General features: G+C 34.7%; 2 protein-coding genes and 2 long non-coding RNA genes across 12 annotated transcripts; 3 read left to right on the top strand and 1 right to left on the bottom strand.

Annotated features, from left to right (window-relative positions):
• The first annotated feature begins 111 nt into the window (after positions 1–111).
• LOC143914976 (uncharacterized) lies at positions 112–1,844 on the top strand. Of its 6 annotated transcripts, none has more exons than XM_077435428.1 (6): positions 112–189; positions 343–463; positions 541–625; positions 690–775; positions 889–1,045; positions 1,139–1,844. In XM_077435428.1, exons 2-6 carry the CDS (start codon positions 389–391, stop codon positions 1,282–1,284), a joined length of 549 nt encoding a protein of 182 aa, XP_077291554.1. In that variant the 5' UTR covers positions 112–189; positions 343–388; the 3' UTR covers positions 1,285–1,844. The 6 variants fall into 6 exon arrangements, with proteins under 6 accessions (XP_077291554.1, XP_077291553.1, XP_077291556.1 ...); XM_077435427.1 differs by having other exon boundaries at positions 112–193; XM_077435430.1 differs by having other exon boundaries at positions 122–165.
• A 4,092-nt stretch (positions 1,845–5,936) lies between these two features.
• On the top strand, positions 5,937–9,711 carry LOC143914817 (uncharacterized). Of its 3 annotated transcripts, XR_013260859.1 has the most exons (7): positions 5,968–6,101; positions 7,529–7,613; positions 7,695–7,767; positions 7,856–7,929; positions 8,043–8,181; positions 8,250–8,680; positions 8,745–8,913. XR_013260859.1 is itself a non-coding variant. In XM_077435179.1 (6 exons), exons 2-6 carry the CDS (start codon positions 7,539–7,541, stop codon positions 8,432–8,434), a joined length of 546 nt encoding a protein of 181 aa, XP_077291305.1. In that variant the 5' UTR covers positions 5,937–6,179; positions 7,529–7,538; the 3' UTR covers positions 8,435–9,711. The 3 variants fall into 3 exon arrangements, 2 of the variants coding, with proteins under 2 accessions (XP_077291305.1, XP_077291304.1); XM_077435179.1 differs by having other exon boundaries at positions 5,937–6,179; positions 8,250–9,711; XM_077435178.1 differs by having other exon boundaries at positions 5,943–6,101; positions 8,250–9,336.
• LOC143914821 (uncharacterized) lies at positions 8,897–11,668 on the bottom strand. The gene is made up of 3 exons (XR_013260861.1): positions 10,299–11,668; positions 9,300–9,977; positions 8,897–9,150 (listed from the first exon to the last, which is right to left on the bottom strand). It is a non-coding gene; the product is annotated as an uncharacterized LOC143914821 (long non-coding RNA).
• Positions 11,669–17,689: 6,021 nt separating this feature from the next.
• On the top strand, positions 17,690–26,531 carry LOC143914980 (uncharacterized). 2 transcript variants are annotated; one of them, XR_013260871.1, is made up of 7 exons: positions 17,690–17,864; positions 24,126–24,210; positions 24,292–24,364; positions 24,453–24,526; positions 24,640–24,679; positions 24,716–24,778; positions 24,847–25,425. It is a non-coding gene; the product is annotated as an uncharacterized LOC143914980 (long non-coding RNA). The 2 variants fall into 2 exon arrangements; XR_013260870.1 differs by having other exon boundaries at positions 24,640–24,778; positions 24,847–26,531.
• Positions 26,532–27,557: the final 1,026 nt, after the last annotated feature.

Here is a 27,557-nt window from a genome sequence, read left to right as displayed (position 1 = left end):
CCTTTAAGTACTGTTTCATCTCTTCTTTTATCACGTTCGAACTTAATATAAAAAAAACTGTTTACTGTCCCTCTATTGGTAAATCAAATACCCTAAAAATCTGGCGTCTCCACTAAAAAACGGTAGTCATTATTTGGCAGCGCGCATCGACAGTTGTGTTTATAAGTTTCTATTATTCGATTATTTATAGCATGTGACGTTTTGATTTTGAGTTCTAATATTTTTAGTATAATGTTAATATTCACTATAGACATGCATATGTATTCAAAAGAAATTTCAATTCATTGAACACATTTGCATGACATATATTGATGATAAAAATTAACAATTTCTCGTCTACAGGTTGTTTTTCAGTAATCAAATAAATAAATAAAACAATTTATAGAAAATGACTCTACTAATGAAATGTTGTCACTGCTTTGAACTACGTGCTGGTATTTTATTCATCGGTTGGTTAGATCTGGTAATATTCCTTTTGTATACATATATTTATATTGAACCATTTAATTGACTTAATTTCATGTAACAAATTTTCTGCAGGTGTGTGCAATTATACAATACATATTTTCAATTAGCTTTTTTTTCTATATGTCACATCAAAGCGACTCAAAAGTTCCCAATAGAGGTAATCATCCACACTTTCTTAGTATGAATGTTAATGTGAACTATTAATGTATGTTTTCTTTTAGAATTAGCGATACATATGGGTTCATTGATATTCGTTTCCATTGTGGCCATTCTTATAAATTTAGCACTCATCTACGGAACATACAAGGTTTAATACAACACCTGTTTCATACTCTTAATATATGATTCATTCATTTTGCAAACTTCAAAAGTTTGCATGACACAAACAATTATCTAAATATTATTACTATTTTATTTCAGTCGGTGAAGTCATTGTTGATTCCGTGGCTACTAATAGTCGGGTTGTTTATTTTATTGACTGTTGCAGTTGCTCTGTATTTAGGAATTAAATTACTTTATACAGATAAAATGATAGAATATGGTGGATTAATTATACTATTCGGATTGTCAATTGCTGGTACATATTTATATTATATAATTATTGATATTTTTTAGTTTTAACTAATATATTGGAACTGTTCAAAATTAATGTCATTCGTTTACGTTTCAGGAGTAAATTTGTATTGTTGGCTTTGTGTACTAAGCCTTTACCAAAAAATTAAAAACGAAAAGCGCTCAAAGCCTGAAAAACGTCTTTCATGTGTACCTGACAATTTCATATCACCGCCTAAATATAATGATGAAGATGAATTATAAAAATCTTCATATATTTGATTAATTATAAAAGTTATTATGTCAGAATGAATATTTATGAGTTCTGAGAGTTTGTAATATATGTAATTAAACAACTTTTTTAGAAAATTAATAGTATGTGTACAAATTCAAAATTGAATTTATGGAATCCCACGCAAGTGTCATTATTGCACACCATACATACAGGTTTAAAAACAATGAAAGTTATATAAAAGCAAATGTCAGATGTTTTTTTTATATTATAAATGTCAAATAATGTAAAATATATGTACATATAAAAATAAAGGTTTTAAAAATGGTGTTTTTTTTAAACCACAACTACTAATTTGAAAGCTATTCTGTGGATATATGCCGTTCATTATTTTGCAACTGGCAAAATAGTGCATTCATATCTTTAGAGCGTTTTGGTATATCAGTGTGTATAAATATTATCTTTAGAAGATACATACATATTTATATATTATACAAATATATGTAGATTGTGAAAATAGCATTACGTCTCGTATGAATTTGTTTTATGTACAAAAATATATTGGTCATAAATTATACATTCTGAATAATTTGAACAGTCTATTTTTATATCGGTAGATGCTTACAAATGCTTTCCAAAGAACCAACCTAAAAATATACTGTTCAGATTATTTAGAACGTGCAATTTGTGATCAATATATTTCTCTACATAAAACAAATAGATAAATGTGAACAAGACATGTTGTAATATTTGTCGGTGCTATTTTTGGTTCTAATATTTTATTATGTTGGAAGAAAAATTATGCAGATTAATTTAAAATAAAAAGGCAATTTAAACAATATTTCAATAACAAATGTACGACAATATACATAATCTATAAATATATAAAATGTGTGGGATTTCAATGATTTGGATTTCAGTGATTTCAATGATTTGGATTTCAATCAAAATTATGACCTCGGCTTAATCTAATGTAATTAAATATATTACTTAGAGGCTTGGGCCGCGTAAGTACGTATGTAATGATATAAAGGCGGCCCTTTATATCTCGGCCCTCAATTTTATCACACATAAAAAGTTTCCTCTAAAAACTAGGTAATGGCTGACCGATAATGATGATGATGATGTTCAATTTTGAGCTATTTGTCCCGGAATCGTCACAAAAAAAGTTGGCAACCCTAGAGGGGAGTAATGTAGCGGCTCTACGACATGGTCGAGTTTCGGTCATCGGCCTGCGAGCTGGGATCAACTCGACCATATTGCTCGCCACTGATCGATTTCTTTTTCAGCTGTCATAATAAACTTTCGTGTGTACAACACCCCGTCGTTTCATTCCCTTACGCTCCATACCCCGTAAGGGAACGTATTTGGACTTGAATTTTAAAAAGTATACTAGACAAAGCTTTATCGATTTTATCAGACATACACGCCCACCCCCTCGCCCCCCAGCCTCACCCTTTGAGCCGTCGCGAGTGGAAGCAACCCCGGAAGCGGACAGGCAGGACAAAGAGCGCAATTGCGAGTCATGCCTGTGGCAGTCCTGGTGCGTTGACAGTGCCGTGGAATGTGGGTCATGTGGGGCGGAGGGGTGGTGGGCGCAGCCCTGCTGGCCGGGGTAGGGGTGTGGTGGAAGTGGGCTGAGATGGGGGCGCGGCGAGCCCCCGTCAACGTGCTGGTGGCCTTCAACGACTCGCGCTTCCGGTGCGAGCTGAAGGGTATAGTCAGGGATGAGTGCTACAACAAGTACTGCTGCGTCCACAACCTGCAGCGGATCGTCGACTTCCTGGACGAGGCCCGCACCTGCATCGACATCTGCGTCTACATCTTTACGTCCGAACTTCTGGCTCGGGCCGTCAAGAGAGCCCACGACCGAGGGGTGGTCGTCAGGATCATCTCCGACTTCGACATGGCCTTCAACAACGGCTCCCGCATATCCTACTTCTACAAACAGGGGATCAAAGTTAAAAGCAAAAAATCCAACAATCTTATGCATCACAAATTTTGCATTATCGATAGTCCTTCACGAATTGGAGAAATAAATAGTAACAATTCACACGTGACATTCGTGAAATATTTTTTATATAAAACTAATCTACAACACAGAGGAGTATTAATGACTGGATCGTTGAATTGGACTAATCAGGCCACCAGTGGAAATTGGGAACATGTGTTGATAACGTCCCATTTGCCCATCGTTGAACTGTTTCAGTCCGAGTTCAATGAGCTATGGAAGACTTTCAAGGAATTTCAGCCCTATTAGCAAGTTTGTCTTGAAATTTTTGTAAATGCTTCTAAATCTCGTTGCTATTACTATACTACTTAATTTTAATATGCAACGATATCAGTGAAATTTAGTGATACCTTAATGATGTTTGTAGGGTTTTTACAAGGTTTTTATTAGTTACATTTAAAAAAAATGCGATATCAGTGAAAGCCAATGTGACACTTTAATGTTTGTTTGTAGGGATTTAATAAAACTCAATTCCTAGAAGTTAAAATTGTGTGAGAAGTGTAATGTGAGTGATAATAAATGTATATGTATAAAAAACTTCAGTAAAAAAACTCATGTAACAAAATAAATGTATATAAAAAATAATGTACTAAAATATAAAAAATAAATGTATATAAAAAACTTTAGTAAAAAAACTATATAAAAAAAAGTAAACAAGTAAAATAAATGTATATAAACAAATAATGTACTAAAATATAATAAATAATTAAATAAATATATAATAAATTAAATACAATTAATTTATTAATATAAAAAGGCAATTTAAACAATATTTCAACAACAAATGTACAAATGTGTGGGATTAAAATTTCAATCAAAATGATTTCAATGATTGGGGTTTCAATCAAAAAGATTTCAAAGATTGGGATTTCAATCAAAATTATGATCCCGGCTTAAACTAATGTAATTAAATATATTGCTAAGAGGTATGGGCCGCCTTGGTATATATGTGATGATCTAAAAGGGGTAGAGATGTAACGGTTAGTCGCAGTTGGACCTGTGCTCCGCGCGGTTGGTTGCTAAGCCTCCGTACGTATCATCTTAATAAACAACATGACTGAAAACGTGTTTGGCCTTCACCTAAACCGCCACATCCCAATAGTGGTGCTGAACAGCGTCATCTGTCGGGATTCTCTACCACATACATATTGCATTTAGGTGTAAAATAAGTGATGCTTCAATATTTCTTATTTTAGAATGTAAGCAATTTTGAATGAAACCTATTTTATAATATATCCAGACCAAGTCGCTCAGTAAAGTTGGTCAAGAGCTAACAAAGTTTATATTTTTTAATTTATCTTTAACCTCAAAATTTCATCTATAGATAGCAGGTCAAATAAGTATCTGCTTTGTTAACCTACATATATATGTGAATGTTTGGTCGACTCAATAATGGCGATAGATTCATATTAGGATGAATTTTGTAACTCAATCTCATAAATGTGTTTTTCCAAAATAAATCGCAATTTTAATTGCTTTTGCATCCATGAAAGTAGTAAGAGTAATTTCGTTAAAATTATAATTATATGTACAATAGTATTCGCTTAGTAATAGAAAATAATTCATTGATATTATTATTATGCTAGTATTGGAGATTAAATATTTTAAATGTTTATACAATCACAAATCAAATGAACCATTGATTATATATTTATTAAGAAATTAATTAATTCTAGAGATCAATAGGTCTGTGATTATGAATACAACTGGCATTATTGTTTTTTATCAGTTATACATATGCCGTTTGTACATTAAAAATCTATGTATTCATTTTCTAAGATTTATACAGTGTTTTCATTTTCTAAGATTTCGAGGTTACATGTGGATGTATTATTACACTTGTGGTATTTAATGGGTCAGCAATCTGGTCCCAGGTGTAACAGCTGTAGAAGGAATTTTGTTGATATGAATGTACATATAATAAATATTTTTAAAAACAAATCGCGTCTTTTTAAGTATTTATTATAATCAATTTTGATTGCGTCAACTTATGTATTAGAACTCATATATGAAAATTTCATGAAAATAAATGAAAACATCTCCATGGAAACTATTTATTTACTGTTGAAATGATAAGATAAATTTATATATTTATACAAATGAACATTTTTCATAGAACAACTTGTTTTTGTTTTGAAAATTGTAAGCTTACCATCGGCTATCATATGGACAGATTGCATATGTCATAAACAGCACAAACGATGACCCTGTAGAAAATGTTGATCGATATTTTATACATGTTTCAAATCCACCACACAATATTTATTTCAATAATAAACCAGTAATTCAATCTCAACTTCTCGGTATTAATCACCATTGTATCAAGACTCAATTTGGCAATCTTTTCGTTCTCAAACTATAGCTGATCAATGATTTTCAATCTACTCAATTATTTTAAATAATTCAGAAACATATCAAATAGAGAGTTATTTATGAATTTTGCAGTTTGGCAACAATTAACAATAAGTAAGTGACAAATTTCATGTGTCTTCATATAATATATTGATATGAAGACGTTTTTAATGCAATATCAGATTGTATTGAGATTCAAATTTATTATATAAGTGTATTTAACAGGATTTTCATAGTGTTAAACAAATACCTAAACCTTTTTTTTATCTGAATTGGACTGCAAAATTAAACGAGTTTGACGATCTCTGACAAACGATAGATGTATTTATAGGTATAGCGAAACACATTAGATATTATCAGTCGTCTTGTTGCGGAACATACGTACAGTTGCGTATTATATTGAGTGCGACAAGTCCTCGTCATTGTTTACATTGTTCTGTTATTGTTTATTTGGTGTAGTTTCACTGAATTGCCAGATAATATCAGGTATGCATGAGTGGAATTTGATTGAAGCAGTGATGTACAATACTGGTTGAATATTTAGCACAGAATTTTAGTGCTAAGGTAATTGTGGGATGGTTTATTTTTAATAAGTCATATAAATAATTTATACTCCATTTATTTTTGTCGCTTTCCTTTCTCATGAATGCGCACTTCTCTGTAAACAAGTGTATTGAGTGTGTTACTTCAACGGATATGACTAACAAGGCAAATAAACATGTATACTACATCAGATTCAGAACAAACATGTATACATATATATTCAACATCATTGTAAAAAATATGAAAAATATGTATGTGAAAAGTGGAAAATAAGAAAAATTATTTATACTTAACAGTGCCAAAATATCTTTAACAAAGTATGTATTGCTGTTCCAGTGTATTCCAAGATCACAATAGATAACTGTTGTTATAATTATTGTGTTGGGTTTATAAAGCTATTGTTTAACAATGTTGATAGGAAATAAACTTAATTTATTATGCTCAGAAATAAAAATAAAAAAGCCTTTATGTTAGTGTATAAAATAATATCTAATAAAAGTACATACATATGAAGTGAGTCTACAGATTATACATATATATTTCTATATTTAAAGTGCCCATTTTACTGTCATAGAAGTCAATATAATGAAAATCGACTCTTCGGAAGTGCTTATCACTCTTATGCAGAAATTAATCACTGTCTATTAAAACACAATAACCATATAAAATAGTGATTAATAAGAAAAGAAACACTGTTCAGCAAAATTTTCAAATCATATGTATTTAGTAAATCGTTGACAATATTTGACATTAAAAAATTTAAATGTTTTATCCCTTTAATTTGATTTTGATTTTTAAATGCTTTTTATTATTACGAAATTATGTTCACAATACATCTTATATCTATTTTAATAGCTACTGATCTACTGATCATTTTCTAATTTCCCAATTTTAATTTTAATTTAATTTGGTTAGTAATCACAGTATTATATTATTCTAATGTTAATCTAAAGCATAATAGGAAAACATTTACAATCATTTTATCCCTTTAATAAATTATTATCTACTATTGAATACAAAATGAAAGGCTTTATTTTATTTTATTTTTTTTTTATTTTATTAATTGAAAAATCAACAGACAGGATGTACATAGATATGTATAAAAAAACAAATAGTAAATAAATAATATATGTAACATCCGAGTCCAATAACAGATTTTTACAAAAATGAAAACGTAAAACGAAAAATGAAAATATACGCCATTAGTGTTGATTTACATAATAAATAAGCTTTTATCATAGTTGGCAATTATAAAATATAATCAAACAATAATTTTCTTTAAAATATTAATGTTTTTTAATGATGACTTATGCCAAACATATTGGAAAGTGGATGTTTGTTTACTAGTGATTTTGTTTAATTGATTTCAGAAAGTTGAAGATGGCTCTTTTCAATAAATTCTGTGGATGTTTTGGACTGCAAACTGGAAGCGTAATCATTGGTTGGCTGGGTTTGGTAAACAACGTATCGAATAGTTAATTTCTTAAATTAATGTATACAATGAACTCTTAATGAATCATTTATTATTACACACAGGTGGTTTCCATACTAGTATTTTTACATTCAGCGTTTACGTTTTCGTATTTTTATTCTAATGGTTACATCTATGGTTTGTCTTTTTCTATTTTTATACATTACTCAAAATAAGCAATTGGATTGTGTAAATTCAACTAATGATTATTATCAATTTATTCTAGTAATAAGTTGGGAACTGTCCTTTGTCATTCTCACTCTTTTATCACAGGGAGCACTCATATATGCAGCTCTCAAGGTTTGATTTAATTTTGTATTAAATTTATCATTACAATTTTACAAAATATTGTTATTGTAATATTTTAAGATATTCTTTTCTATTTTTCAAATTCGCGTTCTTTTTTATTTCAGAATACGAAGTTAATGTTGGTTCCATGGCTGCTAACGGTTGGTTTGGGAATTTTATTATTTGCAGCATATTTGGCAGAAAAAGCTATTTCATCATTTCGTTACCCAGATGTGATTGAAAGCATTTTAATGGTGATTGACGGTATGTGTAAAATATAGTAAAATAATGTATAAAAAGTTTTCAAGCTATTTATCAAATTGTGATTTCAGGACTTTTCTTGTATTTCTGGCTGTGTGTGTTTAGTTTCTATCAAAAGATCAAAGAAAATGAGGTGTCGAAGTTAGAATGTCAAAATGAAGGAGCTGAACTCCAAGAAATTTCTTCGGCACCTATTTCAGATGAAAAACCACCACCGGATTACAGTGAATACGAAAATAAAATTTATTTTGAATAACCATGAATACCAATGCCGACATGACAATAGCAATAATACTATAAGAATTTAATATGTATCACTTAATATAGTGATATTTAAATATGCAATGTACGTTATGAATATTTTTGATTTACTGGGATGGATGCTGGAAAGTCGACTTCTTAATTAATTTAAATAAAAGAAAAAATCTTCAAAATTATAGTGCCCAATATTGTATATACATACATATGCGCATATATTGGACATCTAAACTTACAAGATATTGTATGAATATGTAAATATTTGTGTGTATAGTGTTTTCAAATATTGTATCTGTACAAAGATTTAGATTTAACTTATTTTATGTAAAAATACTCAATTTGACCTTGGTGGAGAAATATCTATATGATTTCATAAAATTTTGTGATAATTTATTTATTTATTTTTATGTATAATATTTATAAATATTGAATATGTACTCAAAATTAATTAAAATAAACACATTATTTAATGTTTATTAAAATATTCATCGAAAAAAGTTTTAAGCACTACACAATAAAAAAATGATACTAGAGATTTTTATGGTTCATGAAGAATAAAAGATTTTACTAATCTAATAAGTTAAACAGCAACTATGGCAGGTTAACATGGTTCCCTGAAGAATGCACACAAATGTTTCTGGAGAGATCCCAATTTTCAAAGGCGCGAGACACAGAAGGGCCGAAAGAACCCAACAGCTGTTTGTTTTCCTATTCCTGAAATTAAAAGAGAGATCAAAACATCAGATCAAATTTATAAAATGATTGCTCGGTCAATATCGTGTATGCAAAAATAAATAAGTGAACTCGAGTAGCCTATGATTAATGCAATGAAACATCGTAATTATAATTTATATCAATCAAACCAGTGTAGTGTCCGGACTAAAACATTTTCTCAGACTTGTCTTCTTTGATCTGTTGAAGACTCGTGAAGCTTTTTTGCGTTGTGTTGTGTTGTGAATCTGTGAATCCTGAATCAGTTATGATCCTGAAGAGTTCCTGACATTTAAAGCTTCCAAATATCTTTCAATTGCATTTGATTGTACGACCGATATGAATCACTTAAAACAAATATCCATTATTATTAGAGTTGTTTCAAATCATTTGCCAATAAATATTCATGGGACAAATGCTACACAAAAGAGATTGCGTAATTTTATTTTAGAAAAAACCTAGTAAAAAAAAAGTTTTTTAAAAACTAGCCTTTTCTATGTTTTGTATATAATATTGTTACGAATCCCAGAGACTGTGTGACCGTTCGAGGATTATCTCCCCCGTATGCACCTAGCGGCGATAACATTCCCGTGCAGTTTTCAGAACTGACCCATACCGTGGGACCAAATGTCGTGGGAATACATATCCGAATACATGACTATACAATAGGTAAACAGATTAGACGTCCTGAGAGATCTACCCCTTATAAGGCGGTACTTAGTTGTTATCAGGTCATTCTGGACTGAGCACTGCCAGTGCGTGTATCTCCTTAATCATTAATAAATGCTGTGAAACGACTTTGGCCTTTTACTTGGATCCTCCACCCACTCCTACGCAACAATATTAAGAAAAATATAAAAATAATTATAAATAAGACAATATATAAAAAATAATTATAAAATAAAATAAAAAGGCAATTTAAACAATATTTCAATAAAAAATGTACGACAATACAATCTATAAATATATAAAATGTGTGGGATTTCACGATTAATTATGACCCCGGCTTAAACTAATGTAATTAAATATATTACTTAGAGGCTTGGGCCGCGTAAGTACGTATGTAATGATATAAAGGCGGCCCAACAAAATTAAAATTTTAATTTTATCGTACATAAAAAGTTTCCTCTGAAAACTAAGTAATGGCTGACCGATAATGATGATGATGATGTTCAATTTTGAGCTATTTGTCCCGGAATCATCACAAAATAAGTTGGCAACTCTAGAGGGGAGTAATGTAGCCGCTCTACGACATGGTCGAGTTTCGGTCATCGGCCTGCGAGCTGGGATCAACTCGACCATATTGCTCGCCACTGATCGATTTATTTTTCATCCGCCATAATAAACAGTCGTGTGTACAACACCCCGTCGTTTCATTCCATTACGCTCCATACCCCGTAAGGGAACGTATTTGTACTTGAATTTTAAAGGGTATACTAGACAAAGCTGTAGGAATCTCGTCACCGCAAATCGAAACTATCGTAATCTATTGCGACGGAGAATACATTTCTCACGCTCAACCATTGACGTCATCTCAAGTCGAAGAACACCTGCATCCATTAAACTAAATCGAATGGAACGACGCCAAACATTCGAGCATATTCCACCCCAACAAACCAAGCAGAACGACACGAAGTCGAAGAACACCTGCATCCATTAAACTAAATCGAGTGGAACGACGCCAAACATTCGAGAAACGTCCACCCTAATCGACAAACCACATTCCTCGCACACATAAACACCACCTGCGACGAGTCACGTGGATCCCCAAAAACAATATAAAAGGAGGTCCACCCCAAACAACTTCAGTCACTCGGAGTGAGTGAGTCGAGTCAGTCAGAGGACCGCGCCCAGCGCCCGCAGTGCTCGGACGTGTCCCGCCGCGCTGTCGTTGTCGTTACCCGCGCTACAAACAGCTGTGCCGTTAGCAGCTGCGTCGCCGAAACCGCGATGTAACTACCGCTCGACTCTCCGAACGCGTCCCTCTGGGAATGAGAAGCTGTCCTAGCAACAGCCAAATAAACAAAACAGTGATAGTGACAGTGACAAGTGACAAGTGACAGTGACACAACAAACAAACAAACCCACCCACAAGATGGCCAGTGTGCGGCGTGATGGCCGTGGTGGCAGTGACATTAGCGCTAAAACGCATAAATTCACGGAACACGATATAAAAAAACTCGTGAAGGCGAACCAAGAAATGAGGGAAGAAAACGTTTCCCTCAAAAAGTTAATCGCGACTCACGCAGCCCAACGAGCAGCTGACCAAGCAGCCCACTCCGCCCAACTGGGAAACCTCGCGTCAAACATGTCGCAGGCCCAGTCGACGACGACAACGACCACAAAGACAAAGGACATGGATACATCCCCCCAGACGTCACCCCGCAAAAACGGTAAGCGTAGAATGACGAGCCCACTCAACACCACACACACACAATTACAGTCGCCCCCACCCATCAGCAACAGATACGCGGCACTCGCGGAATCCGACTTCGACTCCGATTCCGACTCCGTGCAGTCTAACAAAATGGAGGTTACTTCCGCTGCCAAGTCCCCACCCGCATCAGCAGCCGCACCTGAACCCACACAACCACCCACACCTACACAATCACCCACACCTACCCAAACACCTGCACCTACACAAACACCTGCACCACAACCGGAGGACTACTCCTTCCCTGTTGGCATCATCCGAAATCGGAAACATATCCAGAAGCGTCCAATTCACAACACACCCACCCAACAAGCGGCCCTCAGCACACCGTCGGCAAACACGCCCCAAACCCCTCTCACAGCTCAAATTCGTACACCCCCCCAGACCACAAGCCCCGCTCACCCATCCAGAAACACCGTTTCGGATGTGCTTCCCAAACCTAAAGTTGCTCCAATCTTTCTAAGGTTGCCATCGGACTACAAGGTAGTTCAAAGGAAACTCGACTGACGTAACCACAAATTCACAGCCGTCTACTCTGAAAACAGAGTAAAAATCTCACCTTGCACCATCGATGATTACCGCCAAATCACCAAAGTGCTCCAAGATGAAAAATTTCAATTCTATGCCCACCCTCTAACGGAAGACAAACCGCTCAAACTAGTCATTAGAGTCATTAGCCCCAACTATTCCGAGTCAGAAGTCCTCGCCGAGTTGGCCAGTCTTGGCTACAAAGCCAGTAAAGCCACCGTCATGAAATCACGACGTGGCAAGCGCGATATGCCCATGTTCACTGTCGAGACCACACGCGACGAAGAGGGGAAGAAGTTGTTCAACCTCTCCAGCATCTTCGGCCAACTGGTTCGCATCGAATCACTTCGCCGTAGTGACACTGTACCGCAGTGCCACCGCTGCCAAGGCTTTGGTCACGGCTCCTACAACTGCCATGTCGCCCCCCTGTGCATCAAATGTGCAGGACCCCATTTGACCACTGACTGTGTGTCAACAACCTCCACTCCAACTTGCACCAGCTGCAGAGGCCCTCACGTTTCCAGCTACAGAGGCTGCCCTTCAAATCCCAACAACAAAAGCAGGAAGAACTCCCGTCAACCCCGAAACCCCAACCCCTCCCACCCCCAACCAACGAAGACCAACGTACCGCAATATAGACACGAAAACTCAAATTTCCCTCCTCTAACCCCTCCCACCCAACAACCCAACATCAACACTAGCTGGAACCCAAACCAAGACCTTTCAAATCGGATGAGCAAAATCGAACAGTCCATTGACTCGATAAATGCCATCCTGCTCATGCTCACCCACCAATATAAAAAATGACTTGCTACCTCAAGATCGTTTACTGGAACGCTTGCAGCATACTCAGCAAGCGTGTCAGATTCGAGCAATTCTTGCTCCAACACTCCATTGATATCGCACTAGTAAACGAAACTTGGCTCAAACCTGGCAATCGACTACACTTCCCAAACTACACTACATACAGAAACGACAGAATAGGCAAAGCCGCCGGCGGCACTGCCATATTCATCAAACACACAATTCAACACAACATGGCCCCGCGGCCGATCACCACAGGGATAGAACTGACGTCGGTAGAAGTTTGGACTAACACTGGCACCCCACTCATCCTCCACGCAGTTTACAACCCACCAAAACAACACTTACTCACCACAGACTTGGACAAAATATTCAACACTAACAAAGCCACCATTGCCGCAGGCGACCTTAACGCCAAACATTCCAGATGGAACAGTCAAGCCACTAACAATAATGGGAAAATTCTCTTAAGTTATTCCCAACTTTCAAACCCAAAAGTTTCCGTCACGGCCCCAGACGAACCCACAAGAATCCCCATTAACTTCAAAGGCAGACCCGATATCGTAGACATCGTTCTAACTCAAAATTTTCCGGGCGCGCAGTCCTTGACTGTAATAAATGATCTTTCTTCCGACCATCACCTGGTCATACTAGAACTCACCAACACCCTCGTAACTATAAACCCCATCCTCCGAAGTACCATATCTTGGGAGAAATTCTCAACGCTCCTTCATCACACCGTCACTTACCCCCACTCAATTCAGACCACCCAAGAAATAGACTCCGCTATTAACATACTCACGGATGAAATACAGTCAGCCCTAGACGCCAGCACCACCACCACACCCCACTCTCCTCTGCACCCGCAAGCTTTACCCCCCGACATTCGCGATCTTATTCGCCTTAAGAATAGAGCTAGGAAGGCATTCCAAAGGAACAAGGACCCAATCCTCAAACAGCGAATGTACAGACTTCAACAAGACGTTAAAAACGCCTTGTGGCAACTACGAAACGACAACTGGGATACCAAACTCAGAGCGTTAGAAGACGGACATAACGGTTTCTGGAAACTGTCAAAAATCTTCAGAAGCAACGGCAACAGGATCGACAGGATCAAAGTTGGAGATAAGTTCGTCTACTCCACCGCCGATAAAGCGGAAGCCCTAGCCGACAGTCTCCAGGACCAATTCTCTCTCTCAAACTTTAACCTGCAAAGTGACTTTTGCCAAATGGTTGAAATCTCCGTCATCAGCTACCTCGAAAACCCAGCCCCAGTACCCATTGTCGCCACTTCGCCGCTTGAAGTACTAAACATCATCAAAACTATCGCCGCCAAAAAGGCCCCTGGCCCTGACGGAATTTCCAACAAAGCTCTAAAAGAACTCCCTCAAAAAGCCATCGCTGCACTCACAGCAATACTAAATGCCACCAACAGAATCTGCTATTTTCCGAGTCAATGGAAACTCGCCAATGTCATTCTCATCAGAAAACCCTACTCGAACCCCTCCCTCGCAACAAGTTACCGACCCATCAGCTTGCTATCCTCACTGAGTAAGATCCTGGAACGGATCTTAATCTCAAATCTCAATTTGGCTTCAGACCCCAACATTCTGCCGTTCACCAGATTCACAGAGTTGTTGAAACCGTTATAGACGGCTTCGACCACAACATGTCTACTGGAGCAATCTTCCTAGACATTTCCAAAGCCTTCGATAAAGTCTGGCACTCTGGCCTCCTTTACAAAATGATTGCCGCCAACATCACCCCCCACTCAATACGTTATATCGCATCCTTCCTAAGAGAAAGGAGATTTCAGGTCAAACTCAAGGACCGCATATCAACTCAGTGAGGCATCTCCGCTGGGGTACCCCAAGGCTCCATCCTCGGCCCCACGCTATTCAACCTTTACACACACGACATACCCACTCCTACACATAGGTACACAAACATCGCACAGTATGCCGACGACATGGCCATCTTAGCGAGCTCCGTCGGCCCCAAGGGAGTCTCGCTCGCCCTCCAGAAGTACTCGGACCAACTGGTAGCGTGGTACGATAAATGGCTGATGAAAATCGGTGAACGAAAAAAAAAACGGTGCAAACCAGCCAAGCCAGTCATTATAAACGACAAACCAGTCAACTGGACCACGTCTACCCGCTACCTGGGGGTAATAATCGACCGCAAATTAACCTGGAGACCCCACATCACTAACGCGGTGCGTAAAGCTAGGGCAGTTGCGTCAAAGCTTTACCCACTATGCAAACCAAACAGCAAGCTCTCGCTTAAAAACAAGTGCTTGCTGTATAAATCCATTATCCGCCCACAAATCACGTACGCGAGCCCCGTGTGGGCTCACACTACCATCTCCAACAGATCCATACTCAGACTACAGACAATTCAAAACAAATTCTTGCGTGCCACGGGCAACTACGACTGGTACACAAGAAACACTATAATTCACAATGACCTAAGCATTGACTACCTCGACAAACACGTACACAAACTTGCCGTGAACTACTTCAAGTCTCTCGGCAAAATAGACAATCCCCTGATCAATTCCCTCAGTGTGACCAAACTCACGTCCAATCAAAGACCCATCGACATTCTGAAGATAGGTATAGGCTAAAATAGCACCCAATTTAATTAACCAGACTCAACCACCTCCAAACGGTCCATACCCGTTAACCACCCACTAACACACTAACCCCGACAGTATCCTACAGATGATGCACTAATTTTGCTAAGTGTTCCAGATCGACAAACACCCCACAAGCGAGCAGCCGCCAGCCCGCACCACAAACATCACCGAGAGTCCGATCCCATACAACACGTTCGAACGATAGGTTAAGGGAGTGGCACTACCCTATAAATTATCTTTAAAACGCAGCCACAAAGAACAACTTCAGTCGACCCACAACTACAAGAGTTGACACACAGCAGCGGACCAGTCGACATCCAGAGACCTTCTGAACATAGCCGAATGCCGAGCCAGCAACACACTGCCATATCCAGAGACATCTGAACATAGCCGGATCCAGAGCAACGACACATTGCAGATCCAGCGGCCATCACGACACCAAGTCAACAACCAATAGCCGCTTCGAGAAAACTTCCTCAAATATTCTAATACACTTGTACAATATTTAGGCAAACAATATAACAACTTAAAACAAGCACAACAGTGTTTCGTTAGGCTGGGATACGGTCAACACTTCCTACCCCGCCTACAAAGCTTTATCGATTTTCTCAGACATACACGCCCACTCCTCGCCCCCCAGCCTCACCTTTTGGGCCGTCGCGAGTGGAAGCAACCTGTGGCAGTCCTGGTGCGGTGACAGTGCCGTGGAATGTGGGTCAAGTGGGGCGGAGGGGTGATGGGCGCAGCCCTGCTGGCCGGGGTAGGGGTGGGGTGGAAGTGGGCTGAGATGTGGGCGCGGCGAGCCCCCGTCAACGTGCTGGTGCCCTTCAACAACTCGGGCTTCCAGTGCGAGCTGGAGGGTAAAGTCAGGGATGAGTGCTACAACAAGTACTGCTGCGTCCACAACCTGCAGCGGATCGTCGACTTCCTGGACGAGGCCCGCACCTGCATCGACATCTGCGTCTACATCTTCACGTCCGATCTTCTGGCTCGGGCCGTCAAGAAAGCCCACGATCGAGGGGTGGTCGTCAGGATCATCTCCGACTTCGACATGGCCTACTACACCAGCTCCCACATATGCCGCTTCTACGAGCAGGGGATCAAAATTAAAAGCAAAAAATCCAACAATCTTATGCATCACACATTTTGCATTATCGATAGTCCGTCACGAATTGGAGAAATATATAGTAACAATTCACACGTGACATTCGTGAAATATTTTTTATATAAAATTAATCTACAACGCAGAGGAGTATTAGTGACTGGATCGTTGAATTGGACTAATCAGGCCACCAGTGGAAATTGGGAAGATGTGTTGATAACGTCCCATTTGCCCATCGTTGAACTGTTTCAGTCCGAGTTCAATGAGCTATGGAAGACTTTCAAGGAATTTCAGCCCTATTAGCAAGTTTGTCTTGAAATTTTTGTAAATGCTTCTAAATCTCGTTGCTATTACTATACTACTTAATTTTAATATGCAACGATATCAGTGAAATTTAGTGATACCTTAATGATGTTTGTAGGGTTTTTACAAGGTTTTTATTAGTTACATTTAAAAAAAATGCGATATCAGTGAAAACCAATGTGAAACTTTCATGTTTGTTTGTAGGGATTTAATAAAACTCAATTCCTAGAAGTTAAAATTGTGTGAGAAGTGTAAAGTGTGTGATAATAAATGTATATGTATAAAAAACTTTAGTAAAAAAACTCATGTAACAAAATAAATGTATATAAAAAATAATGTACTAAAATATAAAAAATAAATGTATATAAAAAACTTTAGTAAAAAAACTATACAAAAAAAAGTAAACAAGTAAAATAAATGTATATAAACAAATAATGTACTAAAATATAATAAATAATTAAATAAATATATAATAAATTAAATACAATTAATTTATTAATATAAAAGGCAATTTAAACAATATTTCAACAACAAATGTACAAATGTGTGGGATTAAAATTTCAATCAAAATGATTTCAATGATTGGGGTTTCAATCAAAAAGATTTCAAAGATTGGGGTTTCAATCAAAATTATGATCCCGGCTTAAACTAATGTAATTAAATATATTACTAAGAGGCATGGGCCGCCTTGGTATGTATGTGATGATCTAAAAGGGGTACAGATGTAACGGTTAGTCGCAGTTGGACCTGTGCTCCGCGCGGTTGGTTGCTAAGCCTCCGTACGTATCATCTTAATAAACAACATGGCTGAAAACGTGTTTGGTCTTCACCTAAACCGCCACGTCCCAATCGTGGTGCTGAACAGCGTCATCAGTCGGGATTCTCCACCACATACATATTGCATTTAGGTGTAAAATAAGTGATGCTTCAATATTTCTTATTTTAGAATATAAGCAATTTTGAATGAAACCTATTTTATAATATATCCAGACCAAGTCGCTCAGTAAAGTTGGTCAAGAGCTAACAAAGTTTATATTTTTATATTTATCTTTAACCTCAAAATTTCATCTATGGATAGCAGGTCAAATAAGTATCTGCTTTGTTTACCTATATATGTGAATTTTAGGTCGACTCAATAATGGCGATAGATTCATATTAGGATGAATTTTGTAACTCAATCTCATAAATGTGTTTTTCCAAAATAAATCGCAATTTTAATTGTTTTTGCATCCATGAAAGTAGTAAGAGTAATTTCGTTAAAATTAAAATTATATGTACAATAGTATTCACTTAGTAATAGAAAATAATTCATTGATATTATTATTATGCTAGTATTGGAGATTAAATATTTTAAATGTTTATACAATCACAAATCAAATGAACCATTGATTATATATTTATTAAGAAATTAATTCATTCTAGAGATCAATAGGTCTGTGATTATGAATACAACTGGCATTATTGTTTTTTATCAGTTATACATGTGCCGTTTTTACATTAAAAATCTATGTATTAATTTTCTAAGATTTCGAGGTTACATGTGGATGTATTATTACACTTATGGTATTTAATGGGTCAGCAATCTGGTCCCAGGTGTAACAGCTGTAGAAGGAATTTTGTTGATATGAATGTACATATAATAAATATTTTCAAAAACTAATCGCATCTTTTTAAGTATTTATTATAATCAATTTTGATTGCGTCAACTTATGTATTAGAACTCATATATGAAAATTTCATGAAAATAAATGAAAACATCTCCATGGAAACTATTTATTTACTGTTGAAATGATAAGATAAATTTATATATTTATACAAATGAACATTTTTCATAGAACAACTTGTTTTTGTTTTGAAAATTGCAAGCTTACCATCGGCTATCATATGGACAGATTGCATATGTCATAAACAGCACAAACGATGACCCTGTAGAAAATGTTGATTGATATTTTATACAAGTTTCAAATCCACCACACAATATTTATTTCAATAATAAACCAATAATTCAATCTCAACTTCTCGGTATTAATCACCATTGTATCAAGACTCAATTTGGCAATTACAAATTCTATTTTATTTATCGAATATTGGCTTTATCACAATATCACAATGTTTAAGTGTGCGCGTTGTAATTCTGAAGGCTTAGACGGTGTTCTATGTGGTGGCTGTAAATTGAAATTTGATTTCCCTTGTTCTGGTATTACCAAAGCGGGCTATAATAGACTCGGAGAGGATCGTCAGCTCCAGTGGAAGTGTGCTTCATGCAAGATGGGCCTTATTCCAACCCCTCCTGGAAGCGTCCCAGCGTCGAGCTCCCCAACCCCAGTATCGATGGATCTTCTGTTTGCTGAAATACAAGGCATCAAGATGGACTTGCCCCTCTCAGATCAATGTCGGATGACATCAAATCCCTGAAATCTGATGTTTCTGATTTGAAGAACTCTTTGGAGATGGCCCATTCCTTAATAAATGATTTTACACAGAAGATACATAAACTAGAGTCTAGGTTAGATACTCTAGAAAAGACAAACCTTGAGACAGCAACTATCCATAACAAGATTGATCACCTTGAACAGAAATTAAATGAGAAGGAACAATGGTCAAGAAGAAATAATATTGAAATCAAAGGGGTGCCACTCTTTAAAAGTGAAAATCTGATTGACACCATTGTTAATCTGAGCAAGAAAATTAATTATCCCATAACCCCTAATCAAATTAACTTTGTTGCGCGGGTTCCTTCCCGTATTAATAATAATTCTAAACCGATTGTCGCCTCTTTTCATAACTATCATCTTAAAGAAGAATTTATGCTAGCAGCACGGCGTTTAAAGTCACTTTCATCTAAGGATCTCGGTTATTCCGATGACAAAAGGATTTTTGTAAATGACCACCTGACCGTTTCGAACAAAATGCTGCTGACAAAGGTGAAGGCCCTGGCTAAGGAAAAACATTTTTTATATGTTTGGGTGAAACACTCGAAGATCTTAGTACGGAAGAACAACACCTCACCGATCACAGCTATATACTCGGAACGAGATCTAATAAATATCCAGTGAAACAATCATCTAAAATTTTACATTTAGTCAAATCAATTTTTCAAAGGCTGAAAACCATTTGCAAATCAATTAGTTATTGTAGTATTGTTGCCATTCTGAAGGTTATGACGATGGTTGGTTTTGGTCGATGTGAGCGGGTATACTATCAAGAGTCAGAATTGACTGCGAATAAAAATGACGGATTTCATATATAATGAACTAGATAAAAAAAATATTATTGAAGAAAAAATATATAACAGCTACAAAGAATACTGTATCCAACAAAACGACATCAACTGCAGTCCATTAATTCTTCATATGAACATAAGAAGCATAGAACGGAACATAGATGAATTTTTAACAACAATTAATAATGATCTCAAGAAGCCGGCATGCATAGTGTTAACAGAAACTCATTCGAATAGTGAAGTGACGTACTATATACCGGGATATACTTATGTATCAACTACTAACCGTATAAATAAAAACAGTGGGATTGCTATGTTCATATTAAATAATTGTGACATATTATGCGAGGAAGAAATTCATATAAATGGAACAAACTGCCTACATGTTCAAATTAAGTATTATAACAAAAAAAATGATATTATCCCTATATATAGAACGCAATCATCTACTGTCTGTTTGTTTATAGAAGAACTAAGACAAATATTATTAAAATTTAAAAACGCAAATGCAATCATTTTAGGTGACATAAATTTCAATATATCACACGATTACACATCGAAGAACAAAGATAACTACCTAAACATGATGGCGGAATTAAATTTTGTACCGTTTATTTACTCTTACACTAGAAACATAAATGGGCAACGTCCATCGTGCATCGATCATATTTTCACAAATATAAAAGATATAAATAATATAAACTCGGGAATTATAAAAACTTCAATTACCGACCATTACATGATTATGCTACATTATATTTCAATGACACCTCAGACGATAAATCAACATTACAAACAAACTGCTAATACTAATAATGAAATATCTGTTATTAATAATGTATCTTTGATAAATAAATTGTCATCTGAACTTTGGTTAGATATTCTCCAAAATGATAACGTTAACGAGTGCTGTGAAATATTTGAAAATAGATTAACAAAGTATATTAATGACTCGAAAAAACATATTCAAATAAGAAACTCAGCAAAATTTCGTAAAATCAAACCGTGGATAACACATGGACTAGTGGTATCTATAAGACATAAAGAAAAGCTTTACAAAGAAACAAAAAAAAAACCACTAGATATAGAATTAATTAATCATTTTAGAAAATACAAAAATAAATTAGTTTCTCTCATAAAAAATACCAAAGAAAAATATTATAAAAACAAACTTGATGATTCTGAAAACGACAGTAAGAAAGTTTGGATAATAATCAATGAAATTCTGGAAAATAAACAGAAAACTAAAAGTAATACCATAAAAAATATAATACAAAACAAAAATATAATAAACTGTACTGAGGAACCCAAAAAAGGAGCAAACGCTTTTAACGATTTCTTTGCAAATGTTGGAAAGAATCTAGCTGATAAAATAACTGTAAAAAAAAAAAATTATATTGAAAAAACTGCGAACATAGAAACTAAACTAGATCTCTTCGAACCAACCAATCCGTCTGAAATAGTACAAATTATATCAAATATGCGAGGTGGCTCTGCTTCGGGTTTTGATGGTCTCTCCGTAAAAACACTAAAAATAATTAAAAATTACGTTTCTACACCAATCTCTCATATTATAAACAATAGCTTTAAAACGGGAATTTTCCCGAATACATATAAAAAAACCATAATTATTCCAATATTTAAATCTGGTAACCCAGAGGATATTTCTAATTATAGACCTATTTCACTCTTATCAAATATATCGAAAATTTTTGAAAAAATTGCTAAAAAAAGACTAACTCTGTTTATAAAAAATAACTCGATCATAAATGAAAATCAATTCGGATTCACAGAGGGAAAAAGTACCCAAGATGCCATTGCAAAAATTTCACGTATTATCCAGAGTACCTTAGACAAATCAAATATATGTATAGGACTTTTCATTGACTTAAAAAAAGCATTTGACAGCATTTCCCATAAAAAACTTGTATTAAAATTAAAAGAAAATGGCATTGACCTCATAAAACTTAAATGGATAGAAAGCTATTTAACAGACAGACCTCAAATTGTAAAATTAAATCAAACATATAGTACACCACTTACAAGTATATTTGGCATTCCTCAAGGCGCGGTCCTCGGACGATTACTTTTTCTAATATATGTAAATGACATTTTCCAACAGAAAATAAAGGGTGATTTAATCTCTTATGCAGATGATACTGTATTATTAGTAAAAGGCCAAACTTGGGAAATAGTTAACAAACTTGCAAATGAATATATTAATACTTTAAAATCATGGTTTGATAATAACCTACTCACACTTAATGCAAAAAAAACAACATATATATTATTCTCATTACAAAAAATACCTATAGAAAAAGTTAATATTATAATCCATGATGAAAAATGTGACTATGTAAACTGTAAACTACATGATCCTGTTTGTACTGTAATCAACTCTTCTTCTGAAATTAAATATCTCGGTGTTATCATTGATCAAAACATGAAATGGACAAGCCATATTACAGAGCTAGTAAAGAGAATAAGGAAATGTATATATATATATATATATATATATATATATATATATATATATATATATATATATATTTGTTAGGTTGAGAAATATTTTAAATGTGAAAATAATAAAAAATGTGTATTATGCCCTTGTCCACTCTCTGCTTATCTATGGAAATTTAGGTTGGGGAGGATCCTACAAAAGCAATCTAAATTCAGTAAAAGTTTCGCAAAAAATTATTATAAAAGTAATACTTAAAAAAAACTCTACTTTCTCGACAAAATCGCTTTTTAAACTATTTCCAGTACCAAATATCGATGACATATTTAAGCAAGCTTCCATTATAAAAATGTGTAAAGAAAAAAATAACAAAGAATATCAAGAATTTTATAAACTAATGAGAAATGGAAACCAATTTATCACACCAAATTTTAAAACAACACAAATGTAAAACCATTATATTTTCCAAGCCATAAATAACTATAATAATCTCCCTTCTGAATTGCGCTGTATTGTTACACTTTTTCAAAAAAAACTTGCACTGAAAAATTTTAATGTAATTTTTATATAAAAAATATTATAGTAGATTTTAAGAATTTATAATAGAATCGTAGCTCCCTTATCAGGCACAAGAGCTACTCTTATCTGATAAGGAATACATGTCCAACTTTGAAATAAACATTATATCCTGTAAATATATGTATATGAATAAATAAAAAAAATAAATAAAAAAAAATGTATGTGAAAAGTGGAAAATAAGAAAAAAAAATTATTTATACTTAACAGTGCCAAAATATCTTTAAAAAAGTATGTATTGCTGTTCCAGTGTATTCCAAGATCACAATAGATAACTGTTGTAATAATTATTGTGTTGGGTTTATAAACCTTAATGTTTAACAATGTTGATAGGAAATAAACTTAATTTATTATGCTCAGAAATAAAAAAAAAAAATCTTTTATGTTAGTATATTTCAATAAAAGTACATACATATGTGGTGAGTCTACAGATTATACATATATATTTCTATATTTAAAGTGCTCATTTTACTGACATAGAAGTCAATAAAATGAAAATCGACTCTTCGGAAGTGCTTATCACTCTTATGCAGAAATTCATCACTGTCTATTAAAACACAATAACCATATAAAATAGTGATTAATAAAAAAAGAAACACTGTTCAGAAAAATTTTCAAATCATATGTATTTAGTAAATCGTTGACAATATTTGACATTAAAAATAAAACATTTAAATGTTTTATCCCTTTAATGAATTATTATCTACTATTGAATACAAAATGAAAGGCTTTATACGCCTATATATAGTGTTGATTTATATAATAAATAAGCTTTTATCATAGTTGGCAGCTACAAAATATAATCAAACAATAATTTTCTTTAAAATATTAATGTTTTTTAATGATGACTTATGCCGAACATATTGGAAAGTGGATGTTTGTTTACTAATGATTTTGTTTAATTGATTTCAGAAAGTTGAAGATGGCTCTTTTCAATAAATTCTGTGGATGTTTTGGACTGCAAACTGGAAACGTAATCATTGGTTGGCTGGGTTTGGTAAACATCCTATCGAATAGTTAATTTCTTAAATTAATGTATACAATGAACTCTTAATGAATCATTTATTATTACACACAGGTGGTTTCCATACTAGTATTTTTACATTCAGCGTTTACGTTTTCGTATTTTTATTCTAATGGTTACATCTATGGTTTGTCTTTTTCTATTTTTATACATTACTCAAAATAAGCAATTGGATTGTGTTAATTCAACTAATGATTACTATCAATTTATTCTAGTAATAAGTTGGGAACTGTCCTTTGTCATTCTCACTCTTTTATCACAGGGAGCACTCATATATGCAGCTCTCAAGGTTTGATTTAATTTTGTATTAAATTTATCATTACAATTTTACTAAATATTGTTATTGTAATATTTTAAGATATTCTTTTCTATTTTTCAAATTCGCGTTCTTTTATATTTCAGAATGCGAAGCTAATGTTGGTTCCTTGACTGCTAACGGTTGGTTTGGGAATTTTATTATTTGCAGCATATTTGGCAGAAAAAGCTATTTCATCATCTCGTTACCCAGATGTGATTGAAACCACTTTAATGGTGATTGACGGTATGTGTAAAATATCGTAGAATAATGTATAAAAAGTTTTCAAGCTATTTATCAAATTTTGATTTCAGGACTTTTCTTGTATTTCTGGCTGTGTGTGTTTAGTTTCTATCAAAAGATCAAAGAAAATGAGGTGTCGAAGTTAGAATGTCAAAATGAAGGAGCTGAACTCCAAGAAATTTCTTCGGCACCTATTTCAGATGAAAAACCACCACCGGATTACAGTGAATACGAAAATAAAATTTATTTTGAATAACCATGAATACCAATCCGACATGACAATAGCAATAATACTATAAGAATTTAATATGTATCACTTAATATAGTGATATTTAAATATGTAATGTACGTTATGAATATTTTTGATTTTGCTGGGATGGATGCTGGAAAGTCGACTTCTTAATTAATTTAAATAAAAGAAAAAATCTTCAAAATTATAGTGCCCAATATTGTATATACATACATGTGCACATATATTGGACATCTAAACTTACAAGATATTGTATGAATATGTAAATATTTGTGTGTATAGTGTTTTCAAATATTGTATCTGTACAAAGATTTAGATTTAACTTATTTTATGTAAAAATACTCAATTTGACCTTGGTGGAGAAATATCTAAGTGATTTCATAAAATTTTGTGATAATTTATTTATTTATTTTTATGTATAATATTTACAAATATTGAATATGTACCCAAAATTAATTAAAATTAACACATTATTTAATGTTTATTAAAATATTCATCGAAAAAAGTTTTAAGCACTACACAATAAAAAAATGATACTAGAGATTTTTATGGTTCATGAAGAATAAAAGATTTTACTAATCTAATAAGTTAAACAGCAACTATGGCAGGTAAACATGGTTCCCTGAAGAATGCACACAAATGTTTCTGGAGAGATCCCAATTTTCAAAGGCGCGAGACACAGAAGGGCCGAAAGAACCCAACAGCTGTTTGTTTTCCTATTCCTGAAATTAAAAGAGAGATCAAAACATCAGATCAAATTTATAAAATAATTGCTCGGTCAATATCGTGTATGCAAAAATAAATAAGTGAACTCGAGTAGCCTATGATTAATGCAATGAAATATCGTAATTATAATTTATATCAAACAAACCAGTGTAGTGTCCGGACTAAAACATTTTCTCAGACTTGTCTTCTTTGATCTGTTGAAGACTCGTGACGCTTTTTTGCTTTCGTGTTGTGAATCTGTGAATCCTGAATCAGTTATGATCCTGAAGAGTTCCTGACATTTAAAGCTTCCAAATATCTTTCAATTGCATTTGATTGTACGACCGATATGAATCACCTAAAACAAATATCCATTATTATTTAAGTTGTTTCAAATCATTTGCCAACAAATATTCATGGGACAAATGCTACAGAAAAGAGATTGCGTAATTTTATTTTAGAAAAAACCTAGTAAAAAAAAAGTTTTTTAAAAACTAGCCTCTTCTATGTTTTGTAAATAATATTGTTACGAATCCCAGATACTGTGTGACCGTTCGAGGATTATCTCCCCCGTATGCACTTAGCAGCGGTAACATTCCCGTGCAATTCTCAGAACTGACCCATACCGTGGGACCAAATGTCGTGGGAATACATATCCGAATACGTGACTATACAATAGGTAAACAGATTAGAAGTCCTGAGAGATCTACCCCTTATAAGGCGGTACTTAGGTGATATCAGGTCATTCTGGACTGAGCACTGCCAGTGCGTGTATCTCCTTAATCATTAATAAATGCTATGAAACGACTTTGGCCTTTTACTTGGATCCTCCACCCACTCCTACGCAACAATATTATGAAATATAAAAAATAATTATAAATAAGACAATATATAAAAAATAATTATAAAATAAAATAAAAAGGCAATTTAAACAATATTTCAATAACAAATGTACGACAATTTAATCTATAAATATATAAAATGTGTGGGATTTCACGATTAGGATTTAAATCAAAATTATGACCCCGGCTTAAACTAATGTAATTAAATATATTACTTAGAGGCTTGGGCCGCGTGAGTACGTATGTAATGATATAAAGGCGGCCCAACAAAATTAAAATTTTAATTTTATCGTACATAAAAAGTTTCCTCTGAAAACTAGGTAATGGCTGACCGATAATGATGATGATGATGTTCAATTTTGAGCTATTTGTCCCGGAATCGTCACAAAAAAAGTTGGCAACTCTAGAGGGGAGTAATGTAGCGGCTCTACGACATGGTCGAGTTTCGGTCATCGGCCTGCGAGCTGGGATCAACTCGACCATATTGCTCGCCACTGATCGATTTATTTTTCATCCGCCATAATAAACAGTCGTGTGTACAACACCCCGTCGTTTCATTCCATTCCATTTCCATACCCCGTAAGGGAACGTATTTGTACTTGAATTTTAAAGGGTATACTAGACAAAGCTGTAGGAATCTCGTCACCGCAAATCGAAACTATCGAAATCTATTGCGACGGAGAATACATTTCTCACGCTCAACCATTGACGTCATCTCAAGTCGAAGAACACCTGCATCCATTAAACTAAATCGAGTGGAACGACGCCAAATATTCGAGCATATTCCACCCCAACAAACCAAGGAGAACGACACGAAGTCGAAGAACACCTGCATCCATTAAACTAAATCGAGTGGAACGACGCCAAATATTCGAGAAACGTCCACCCTAATCGACAAACCACATTCCTCGCACACATAAACACCACCTGCGACGAGTCACGTGGATCCCCAAAAACAATATAAAAGAAGGTCCACCCCAAACAA

The sequence above is a fragment of the Arctopsyche grandis genome, chromosome 7 (genome assembly GCF_051622035.1).
Source record: "Arctopsyche grandis isolate Sample6627 chromosome 7, ASM5162203v2, whole genome shotgun sequence".
NCBI classification, from domain to species: domain Eukaryota; kingdom Metazoa; phylum Arthropoda; class Insecta; order Trichoptera; family Hydropsychidae; genus Arctopsyche; species Arctopsyche grandis.
This window is presented reverse-complemented; position numbering and strand designations above follow the sequence as displayed.

Coding starts and splice junctions, on each gene's coding strand:
- LOC143914817 (XM_077435179.1), top strand. CDS start 7,539: ATGGCTCTTTTCAATAAATTCTGTGGATGTTTTGGACTGCAAACTGGA. Junction 7,768..7,855: donor TTCTAATGGTTACATCTATG/GTTTGTCTTTTT, acceptor AATTTATTCTAG/TAATAAGTTGGGAACTGTCC. Junction 8,182..8,249: donor CATTTTAATGGTGATTGACG/GTATGTGTAAAA, acceptor TTGTGATTTCAG/GACTTTTCTTGTATTTCTGG.
- LOC143914976 (XM_077435428.1), top strand. CDS start 389: ATGACTCTACTAATGAAATGTTGTCACTGCTTTGAACTACGTGCTGGT. Junction 626..689: donor CTCAAAAGTTCCCAATAGAG/GTAATCATCCAC, acceptor GTTTTCTTTTAG/AATTAGCGATACATATGGGT. Junction 1,046..1,138: donor ATTCGGATTGTCAATTGCTG/GTACATATTTAT, acceptor TTTACGTTTCAG/GAGTAAATTTGTATTGTTGG.